Genomic DNA, 11603 nt, shown 5'->3' on the forward strand with positions numbered 1-11603 from the left:
TATGAGCTTTCTGTGACTACCTGTAACATCGATTCTCCCATGAGCGACTAGTGGTTTGTAGGAAGATATCTGCGGGCCCCTGCAGAGAGGTGACCGGGCGGGCAGGCGGGTGGGGAGGCTGCCTGGGCAGGTGAAGAACAGACACTTCCAACTGTTAGGAAAGGCTTCTGACCCTCAGAAGAACGCTTTCTTCCTCTCAACTCTAGGGTAAGGCTGCCACCTACTGGTCATGGGTGAACTCCATCAAGGGCTCCCACGTGACACAGGTGCATTTCAGAATCAGGTTGGATGTACTACATTCTTTCAACTACGTCTCCAAGGCTTCCTCAGTTCCAGCTTCTAAACCAATCAGAGGTCATACAAAGACCCCTTTCCATGTGCTCCTGAACAGTCTCCTAAAGCAGCTTTTATACACTGTGTGTTTATTTAACACAGTCTGCGTGCCAAATATCAAGACGTCAATGTCAGAGGCCACTGGAAAGACCCTGAGGTCAGTGAGATGCCATCTGATAGACTCACACTCCTGGAGCCCACTGTGAGAAGAATGTTCAAAGGGTTTTTCTATTCATCACCCCTCCCCACTGAGCACCTCCCTGGGACAAAGGGTGCTCTGCAGGCCTGCCTTCACTGAGGTCTAGGTCACCAGGAAGAGAAGGGAGGCCTGAGACACTGTGCAGTAACTAGGGGCAGGTCTCCGGTGAAGGGAAGAGAGTGGCAGAAACCTAGGACGTCCTCCCACGGTCACGTCCCCAGAGTAGGTGTAACTGGTTCTTGTAAGATAGCTCCAATACACTGAGAGCCAAAGAACTGCACTCCCCCTCCGTTCACGAAGAAACAAACGGGAAGTGCCCAAGGCTGAATGCTCTTTCTTGGTTTTGCTTTGGAACATTTTTTAGACCAGATATTGAGCTAACAGGGACATCAAAGGACATGAAGGTGACCCAGAACATCTTCACGTCATCGTGTTCTTAGAACAGGAAAACCTGAGTGTGGATGCAGCACTGCATACCCAGCCCCTGTTGTCACGAGCCAGTGTGACTCCTAATTTCCTAGGTCGCAAGGTGGGAACGGTGGAGGATTAGAAAATAAACACAGAGAGGAAAAGGATAGGTTCAGAAGTCTTCTGGTGGCTCATGGTCTATCAAAAGCATCTGCACTCCCAAAAGCTTTATTTTTATAGTGCAAAGCAAAGTCATTTGCAAATCAAAGAGAGCTCAGATACAAAGTCACATTTCTGAGGCAAACCAAGAATTCTCCCAAGTGCAGAAAAGCGCCCACCATGCATAACATCTTAACTTCACAAAACAAACGATAAAAAGAAAACTGCCTCCAGTCTCTTCAAGGGGTATGGGGGATGGGGCATGTGGAAACCATCACAGCTGACACGGAGCTGTGGGGAAGGGCATGTAAACTGCCTACACCAACTTCAACAACCAGAGGCTGTGGGGAAGAGCTCAGCCCTTTGGCTTAAGTCTTAAACGGTGAGGACTTTTCTCAACTTGCAGTCCCCCACACCCCACAGGGTGTCCATCCTGCATCCCCATGGCGCAGCCAGCACATCAATGCCACACCAGAAGTCGGTGCTCCATCTGCTCATCTGCCGCCAGCTGTCGGCGTGCTCTCCCCGGGCAAGGACAGTCTTAGGTCTGCACCCCCGCCCCTGGGTCCCTCTAACACAGTGCAAACATTAATCACTGCAGCTGAGTGACTACGGGGGTGAGCTGGCAGCCAGCCGCTCAGATAGCCCACCCTACCCCGCACCCTGTTCTGCCCCCACACATGCAGAAGCTCCGCTCAGGGGGTGAGCCCAGCTGGGCCCTACACACAGACAGCCCACCTGTCCACTCTACCTGCAGGGGAGCAGGACAGATCTACTGTGCCCACGAGCCTTTTGCTCGCCTTGGCTAGACCCGAGGCCAGAGACCGACACTGAACAGGAACAGGCAGAAGCACCGTGATGAGCATCAGAGAGCAGGGAGGTTCTCCCAGACACAGGTGCCACCACGTTTTCCATCAGCCTCCCCCCTCACGTGCGGGCTGTGTGGTCTTCCCTGAGTGCTCTAAGAGGCCGGTGCCCCCCCAAGGTCTTTCCATCCTTATTTCCATTCATAACCGGACATAGAAAGGCCAATTTCCCAGGACCTACAAAATCATCAAAACACAAATTGGCTCCAAAACACAGAAAATGGTCAATATGAGTAAATAAATGTGTTGGCCGCAGAACAGCACTCACTCGGATGAAGCCAAGTGCAACTCTCTCCACTCTAAGTGGTGTCTCTAACGGCCAGATGCTGTTCAAAGTGCTTTACAAAAAACCAGCTCATGCTAATCCTCGCAACTCTGTACAGTAAGAACTGGGCCACGGTCAAGAGCCAGGAAGCGGCTGAACCAGGATTTGAACCCAAGCCGACTGGTTCTAGAGCCATGTATGTTCTACAGTTCAGTTTTCATTTTAATTAACATGGTTATGTAGTTTGAAATTTTCTTGCAAAACACCACCCAGCAGGTTTTTATCGAATGTTAAGCCTGGGCTACCGATGGATACACAGTGTATCTGGGGGGGTCAGGGGGTCCCACACACATCTGTTAGCTCTGACGGTGTACAGTGCCGTTCGAGTCTCATTTTCATCCTGACCTGTCTAGTTGTTGCACCTGTTACTGGAAGCAGGGTAATGGAACGATCAGCCGTTACCAGAAGCTGTCTGTTTCCCAGGTCGCCACCGTCCACGTCTCCTTCTCACAACCCGATTCAGTGCCGGCTCGGGGGTGGTTAGCCTCTGACTATGCGCAGGGTCCCGACAAACTGGTTTCAAATAGTTTCTGCGTATTTCTCAGTGTTGCTGTGGAGGGACAGCAGCCTGGAGCTGCCCACGCCACCGTCTTGAACATGGGTCTCCCAAGGTGACTTGCTGACGGCGCTCCCCAGAGCAGAAGAGTAAAATAAATGTTCTCCAGCAGGGATGTTCACAGAGAGGCGCAGAAGAGCTGAGCTTCCTGGGAGTCGCGGGGCCCCAGGAAACACAGGCTGGAAGCTCCTCATTACTCACCATAACTGGTACCTGAGCCCTTGCATCAGAAAGAACTGGATAATAATCTAGGCCTCATTTATTTTCTAACTTGTTCTAAAAAAACAAACAAACAACTTTCTTCCCAACTTCCAATGAACACATTTTCATTGAAAAATACTGGGAAACAGGAAAAAGCACAGAGTAAACTGATCTGTGGCCCCTTCCCAAGACATAGCTGTTGGCAACCTGCTGGTGGTTCTCACGTGTGTGGAGAGAGCCTAGTTGTGGTGAGTGTGTCACTGACGGCGGTGGCCACCTGGCGTCCATGTACCTCTCATTGTCATCCTGGATTGCACCTACACTATACTGCCTGTCCACTTCTGGAGGCCTGTGACATAATTTCACAAGAGAAGACATGCCATGGACTGACCAACCTCCGGTCTCCACCCTCCATGACTGTCCCTGAAACACCTTTCAATAAAACAAAAGCAAGTTGTTTGCTCTGCTGATGGGCATAATGACATCTCAAGGTTGTGGGTTTCAACACCTCTGTCACCGATGCCTGTCTACCAATTAAGGCACCTGTGCCCTTTGAGTTGTTTTTCAACTTTAACAAGCAGCAGCATGCCTGCTTTATTTTAAAATAAAATCTTTTATGGGACCTTAAACTGTAAAATAAATAAGACTGAGCTCCAAGGGCTGAGGTCTGTGCATGTGTGAGCAGGCAGAGTGCAGAGGGCAGAAGTTCATCCACAGCCAAACCTGCCTGTGAGTCCCCACCTGTGATGCCCCGCGGGCCCCAGGACAGCTGTGTGAACATCCCGTCACCCTATGCGATGTCCTGGGTGGGCGCTCCTAATAAACAATGACTACTGCATCTACATCGCTTGTGGCTCTGCAGACAGTGCCTGACGCTCTCCTGGAATTAAAGACAAGAAATCCAAAAGGAGGGGGAATGGATTCCTGCATATCCGTGACCAGTACTTGAGAAAAATCTGAGAAAGTACCCCTGGACAGTGCTGGAGCTTTAGTGGGGTCATCATACCACTATGGGTACCAAAGAGATCATTCAACAAGTATTTTTTGGACAGGCTTATATCAGTGGTTGCAGAATTATGACAAAACATAATTGAACACGTATTTAATTCCCTCCACGTTCAAGGTACTGTTTGAGACACTGTGGAGACCACACAAGATGTTAAAGATACAATTGCCCTTCTAAAGAACGTGATTGCTCTCCCAGGGGACACAATTCACATAACTTTGTTCTACAAAAGTGAGCCAACGCACCAGACACTATGCTAAGAAAATGCTGCTATATTTTTTTTGAGCAGAAGATGAGATTTCGAAAAATGACCCGTCCGATAACAGCCTCGTCAATGTGACATTCGAATAAAAAGCTATAAAATATATTAATAGGCTTTAGAAATAACTTCAAAGGAACTAGTCCAGTAAACAGGTGAGCCCAGACTCCCAGGATGGCTAGGAGCTGAAGAGTCCTTGAGATAGAGAAGTCGTTAGACTCCCAGGATGGCTAGGAGCTAAGGAGTCCTTGAGATAAGGAAGCCACAAGAACTCCTAAGACAGTAAATGTAACCACATCCTAGGGGATAGATAGGGATATTTCCAGCTGGAGCTTTCAACTGTATGACTGGTTACTAAGGCACGTGACTAGAATTTAATTTAGGGGAGCCAATTGCTAAATGCCAAATTTGCTTCTGTATGAGGCTTGCTTGCTTAGCTTATAAAAAGATTTAGCTGTGAGCGCTAGGCGCGGCTCCCATTTGCAGCTCCTTGTGGGCACGGTGTCTCCGGACATCTCGGGAGTTCGCCCCTGCGCAGGTTAAACTGGCCAATAAAGTAACATCTTAACTCCTGAAAGTCTCCGACATTTGTTCTCGTACCCGGTGGATGCTACAGTCAACAGTTGGCTGCTACTGAGCGGAGGATGTACGGACTGACGAGGAGGGAGGGCGCAGACACGCCTGCAGGACCTGCAGAAAATAAGCTCATCCCCAGGAAGAAAGCGGGACACAGGGCATCGGAGACCAGTTGAACCTCAGTTTTCTGCAGCTGGCGTGTCAGACCCACTGAGCATGGAGAAGTGGCTGTGAGCAGCAGCGGGAAAACCTTAGGAGGCTGCATTCATATTGGGAAGGGGGCGGGTAAGGCTAGGGCAGCTGGGGAAGCTCCCAGTTGAACGAGAACCACCTGCACTAGGGCCACGGGGCCAAGGCCATGCTGGAGGCAGAAGAGATGCTGCTACAAGCAGCAACTTGTTATGACAGCGGCACTGCTCGCAAAGCAAGCTGTCTAGGTGCTTAAAGCAGTCACGACAGAGGGGAATTCAAAATGGAGGGGCCTCGGCTACGTGCAGTGAGCAGGCTGTCCAGAGACGCCGACAGCCCGGATAGAACCAGCGGCGCCAGGCAGAGATCCAGCCTCTGTCCGGGCTGCGGCTGTGCCCGGGCCCACGCAGGCCAGTGCCCGCGCCTCTCCGGTCAGTCTAACGCTGAGCTCTGGGGTGTGAACGAGGACCCAGTGACTCTGTCAGCTGTTGATGGGGCATCGTCCCACAGACAGGGAAGAAAAATGAACCCTCAGAGGGGGCTGGGGTTTAAAGAGATTGTTTTTAACCCTTCTTTTCTTTTTTTACGTTGAATTTACTGGGGTGACACAGGCTAACAAATTTGACATCACATCATCTGCACACTCTGTTCATCCCCAAGTCAAGTTTCTGTCCATCACCACTGACCCCCCGTACCCCCCGTACAGCCCTCAGAAACAGAAAACCAGAGCTGCCCCCCCCCCCCCCCCCCGAGAACCAGCTCCCAGCCAGTCTAGGTTTAGAAAGGGCTAGACCAGGACTGGCTCTTAGACACCGGCTTCGGGCCCCGCAGGGCAGTAGGCATGTGACAGGAGGGAATTCTGACCTTCTGCAGACTTCTGTTGAACGCCCCAGGGTCCAGGCGGTGCCATCCCTCCTTGTTGCCAAAACTGCGGTGAGGAAACACTCCCTTCACCATGCCGCCCCTGCGGCACTAAAGATGGACCCCACGGATTCACCTCCAACTGTGGGCTATTCCCCCTGCTCACTGCCCATGGATCCAGGGGGTGGGCCGAACGCCCTCCAACTGGATGTAGTGCCGCACAGTGGAGAGGGCTTGGCTTAGCCCTCCCCACGGCACTCCTTTGTGGGCCAACGCGGACCACGAGCCCATTTTATAGCAGAAACAAACCACTGCCTTCCAAAAGCTCTGGGGTGTTCACCAGTATTTCATTCCCTGGACCACCCCCAGTCCTCAGGGAAAATACAACCTAAAACTCTAGGCATCAGAAGACTTGAGGAAAACTGTCAAGAAACTGGCTTTACTGGCCAGAAGCATGACTGGCAACCCTCATAAAAATCTGCACTATTCCAAACAGAAGACCTGAACCAGCCCCTTTTGAAGAGTGTTGGGTTGGTTGCCCTAAGCCTCCCATTCCTGGATTCAGTGAAGAGTACAGAGACAGCCAGCTGGGGACGTCGCACCCCAGAAGTAGACACGTTCATGAAGCAGACAGCTTTTCTCAAGATGACAGATCAAAAATCTTCACTTTCAGCTACCTCCTCCCCGAGTGGGTCCTCTGGTGCCCAGAGGGGAATAAAAATTAAAAAAAAGGAAAAAAATCTTTCTTTAAACAAAGCTTCCCCTTTCTTTAGCCCAGGGGTCCCCAAACTTTTTACACAAGGGGCCAGTTCACTGTCCCTAAGACCGTTGGAGGGCCGGACTATAAAAAAACTATGAACAAATCCCTATGCACACTGCACATATCTTATTTTAAAGTAAAAAAACAAAACGGGAACAAATACAATATTTAAAATAAAGAACAAGTAAATTTAAATCAACAAACTGACCAGTATATCAATGGGAACTATGCTCCTCTCACTGACCACCAATGAAAGAGGTACCCCTTCCAGAAGTGCGGTGGGGGCCGTATAAATGGCCTCAGGGGACCGCATGCGGCCCGTGGGCTGTAGTTTGGGGACCTCTGATTTAGCCATTTGTTAAAAGGCTGACAGGAACTTGCTTGTCTCAATCTATCCACTACGGGCTCTCCCTCATACTGTGTCTCACTCTTAGGAACTTGACCCGGTACAGTTTTCTCAACAGGTCAAGCACAGACCAGACACCCACCTCTACCAGTTTTCCAAACCCTGGCCATGTTCAGTAATTGACCTGATTGTTGGCTATGTCAACATCTAGCTCATTGGAAGGAACAACAACAACAACAAAACACCTAATTTTAGTTCCTGCCGTGCAAGTACCTAGTGGACCAGCTCCAGAAAACGGATGCACGGCAGGGTGTGGCATCCACAGCCAAGAAAATGTCCCTCTTTTCCTTCTGGTGAGCCCATGGAAAATGAACACACACACACACACACACACACAAATACTTTTAAAGGCTCAAGGACTGTCTCTGCTCAGCTGAAGACACTGGAAGGGAATTTCCCCCTCTGCATTGGAATCAGCCCAGATGCTGGGTCTTTCCCAGGTGACGCACCCAGGCGGCCCTGCCACCACACCTGCCGTCTGAGTCCACAGGTAGCACCCTCAAGCCTCTCAGGAAGGTCACAAATGGCCTGAGCACAGACTCATGGTATGGACACTTGCCACATCACTGGTTGTGACATCTTACTCACAAGCCACTCTTATTAACCTTGCGTAGCTCAGCGGCTCTCTGAATTCACTGCCAAAGACCAAAGGTTACGTATGAGTAGACCAGAAACCTGGACTCAGTTGGTTAGGGTAACAAAACCAAGTCCAATAGCTTAGCCCTCCCGTGTTCAGGTATTTCACAACCTGGGCTGCTCCCACAGACAGACAGGAATACGCAGAGGATGGAGACGTGCAGATGCCAACACGCTGGGTGACAGACACACCAATGCCCACCTGGTGGGTCACAGTTCCTTTCTGATATTCTCTATAAGCAATACTGGTCTTTTGGGATGATAAGGTAGATCAAGGGTTCCTACCTGGATGGTCAGGATGACGTGGACTCGGATTCCTGACACCCTCTGTCACCAGTTCCTCCGCCCTACCTACCAGCCAAATTACAAACTTGGGCTCTTTTGTTCTTATATTAGTGACACATAAAACACGTAAGACGAGATGTTATAGAACACCAGCTTGTGCCTCGTGGTGCTAAGTTGTTTTCAGTACTGAGATCCCTTTTCCCGGGCCTTGGCGCTCATCAGTTGGAAAAGGCAATTCTAACTCTTCCCAGGGTAACAGAACAAGTGTCCCCTGTTGTTGTGCAAAACACAGGGAGTTGTTCCGTCAGGAGCTAATAGTGTACCCTCTGGTCAAACCTGCCTCATGGAGAGCCTGAGAGGGAGGAACTTGTGCAACCAAGAGTGAGGAATGCTGCCTCTGTGGACTCCTCCTGGGACAAAGAGCTGCTCGTCCGCCCCTTTGAAGGACAAGATAAATACAATACTCTCTACCCACTCAAAGAGCCTCCGCCATTCTACAGAACTGATCCGTTCCTAGGATGGGAGAGACAGATTTCATGTGATATGGGAAATGTGCTCAGATTGGGGATGTTCTGTTTACTCGTCCTCACTCTAATCCAGGGGTCTCAAACTCGCGGCCTGCCGAACAATTTTGTGCGGCCCGCAGACTAATCCACGAAGTTCAAAATATTTTGGATAAAATTAAGTAAGCCCGTGAATTAGTCTGCGGGCTGCGAGTTTGAGACCCCTGCTCTCAGTTTTTATTTTTATTTTATTTTTTTATATAAATTTTAATTAATGTTAATGGGATGACATTAATAATTCAGGGTACATATATTCGAAGAAAACATGTCTAGGTTATCTTGTCATTAAATTATGTTGCATACCCCTCGCCCAGAGTCAGATTGTCCTCCATCACCCTCTATCTAGTTTTCTCTGTGCCCCTCCCCCTCCCCCTAACTCTCTCCCTCCCTCCCTCCTGCGTCCTCCCTCCCCCCACCCCTGGTAACCACCACACTCTTGTCCATGACTCTTAGTCTCGTTTTTACGTTCCACCAATGTATGGAATCATGCTCTTCTCACCCTCTGTAGATCCCCCTGCCACTTGGCCACTGACCCAATCCTTCCATCCACAGCCACCAACACAGCTGCCCTGTGACATGTCTGGGAATGTTTCCGGCAGGGGACAAGGAGGAGGCATTCAGAGCATTTCACCCCCAGCTGTGCCACTCTGGCAGACTATTTTGAGTTCAGCGCACGCCCTTGAGAAACAGCAGGGGCACGGAGGGCACTCAGACCTTTCCTTTTCTTCCTGGAACAAGGAGATGAGGTGCCCTTCCTCGCCCAGGAGGAGCAGAAACATTCTCACCCGCAGGCATGTGGCATCCAGACGAGAAATCTGGACAAAATAAACCCTGCATCTGCGAGACAGACGTTCTCATCTGTCTCGGTCCACCATTTGCCACCAGCAGCCCCAAGCCCTGGGTCTTAGTCTGTTTCTTGGGGAAGAGGGGTGAACGCGTTCTGCTCCGGTCGGGGTACTCTGTGAAGGATCTCGTGCTCGTGTTCCAGATGAATATAAACTTGCATGCGCTTCTCCTGTGTGTGCACCTGTCTTATGTGGCTTTTAAGTCTGGGGACCCACACGGGGCTGGGGTTCCGCTCGCCCAGGGCGGCCACCCTCGGGCCGCTGCCAACTGGCCACAGCGGACACGCCTGCACTCTCCCGGGCACGGCCCCTCGGGAGCTCGCGCCGGCACTGATGACTGGTCCCTGTGTATACGTCCACGGGGCACGTGCGGCATGGCACAGAAGGGACCGCAGCCAGCCTGACACCCTGGCACAGCGACCCTCAGGGAGCCCGGGACAGGACAAGAGCGGCGCCCGGGGCGGGGCGGGCCGGTCCCCGGTGGAACCCGAACCCGTTGGGCAAGGAGCGTGACGGAGACTTCCGGTCCGCCCAGAGAACTCCTTCCAGGGAAACCTGAACGGCCAGCTGTCTGCCCGGCGGCGCAGGCGGAGGAAGGGCGAGCCGTTCGTCCGGCACCACGCTGCCTGTCGGTGGACACTGAGGCAGCGGCCGCGGGCGGCGCCTGCGCACTGGGTGGGTGGGTGGGTAGATGGTCCAACTTCCGGGGCGCGGTGCCTGGCCGCGCATGCGTAGGCGGCCGGCCTCGGTCCGTTTTCCGGCCCGGGGAAGGCGGAGGTGCGCGAGCTGCTGGGCTTCCGGCGGGGGCGCGGCAGGCGGCAGTGCGCGATGGAGGGGCTCGCGGCGGCGGCAGGAGGCGGTGCGGACGGGCCCCGGGAGCGGCGAGGCACAGGCGACGCTGCGCCGCAGCCGAACCACCAGGTGCGGCCGCAGCCCGCGGCGGCCCAGCTGCCCAAGCACTCGTACTGGCTGGACCTGTGGCTGTTCGTGCTGGTGGACGTGGTGCTGTTCCTGTTCGTCTACCTGTGGCCGTGGTGAGCCTGTGAGCGCGGGCGCTGGGGCGCGGGCACCTGGACGGGCCCGGGGAGGGGACCGGACCCCCTGTCTCTGCCCCTGCCTGACGTCTGGTACAAGACGGCTCCCTGGGCTCGCAGAGCTCCCGCCTCCCACCCGTGGGGACTCGGGTAGCCCGGGTGCAGGGGGTCCGGCGGGGAGGCTATGCCGCCGTCTGCGCGCCATGTGGGTGCGGTCGCTCGGGAGGACCGCGCAGGGGCCTCGGGGCCTCGTGCACTGATTTCGGGAGACGTGCTCGTCCTGCTCGGGGTTCGGCCACCCCTGTCCACGCGCCCCCCACCCCCGTGCGCGAGTTACGGAGCCCCGGAGGCTCCCTGGGTACTTCTGAGCTCTTCGTCCCCATCGCCGCTCAGAAGATGGGGCGGCTGCGTGGGGGGGGGGGGGGCAGAGGGGCGCCCAGGGGGAGCAGGGGCGAAGGCGGCGCAGGTGGGGACAGGGCCTTGGGCTTTGCAGGGGGTTGTTGATTCATCATGCTTGGGGGCTGGAGCTCGTGATGGACAGCTGTGTCTCCCCACCTTGGCCCCAGTGTAGGCAGAGATTGGAGCGTCAGCTCGTATCGGAGGCCCCTTCGCCTCAGATTTAGAGTCCGGCAGATGAGGAGGGAGGGGTGGCTGAGTGCTGAGGGTGGAAGAGTTGGGTGTTTCTATAGAATCCACTGCCCGGCTGTCTGTAAAGGGGGGGAGTGTCCACTTTCCACTTTTCTCTGGTACAGACTTACCTCAAGTACAGTGACTTTTGTTTTCATGACCTGAATTTTCATCTCTGGGTAGGAAACAAGTCTTTTGATGAATAGTACTTTTTTGTTTTGTTTTGCCCTTCATCACAGTAACGGAATTACTATTGGGAGGAAGAACGGAGGAAAGAAAGGAAGGAAAAAAGGGAGGAGGAATGGACAAAGGGAGAGGGGGAGGAAGGGAGAAAAGGAGGACGGAAGGAGAGCAAGGAGGAGGGAAGAAGGAAGAAAGGAAGGAAGGTGTTTTTTGCTCTTAGTAATATATGTCAGTCAGGAGTAGGCAAGTGACTAAGACAGTCATTTCCAGAATTTGGCATAAAATATAGTATTATGGAAAGAAAAAGGAAATACTGTTGATGAATA

At 52.8% G+C, this 11603-nt stretch overlaps 1 protein-coding gene across 1 annotated transcript; it reads left to right on the plus strand.

The window, feature by feature from the left end:
* The first annotated feature begins 3793 nt into the window (after positions 1–3793).
* Positions 3794–10471, plus strand: C1H4orf3 (chromosome 1 C4orf3 homolog). The gene is given in 6 exon segments (XM_066252703.1): positions 3794–3853; positions 5000–5040; positions 5042–5088; positions 6504–6626; positions 9969–10108; positions 10169–10471. Coding segments are annotated over 6 exon segments (714 nt in total).
* Positions 10472–11603: the final 1132 nt, after the last annotated feature.

The sequence above is a fragment of the Saccopteryx bilineata genome, chromosome 1 (genome assembly GCF_036850765.1).
Source record: "Saccopteryx bilineata isolate mSacBil1 chromosome 1, mSacBil1_pri_phased_curated, whole genome shotgun sequence".
In the NCBI taxonomy this organism is placed as follows: domain Eukaryota; kingdom Metazoa; phylum Chordata; class Mammalia; order Chiroptera; family Emballonuridae; genus Saccopteryx; species Saccopteryx bilineata.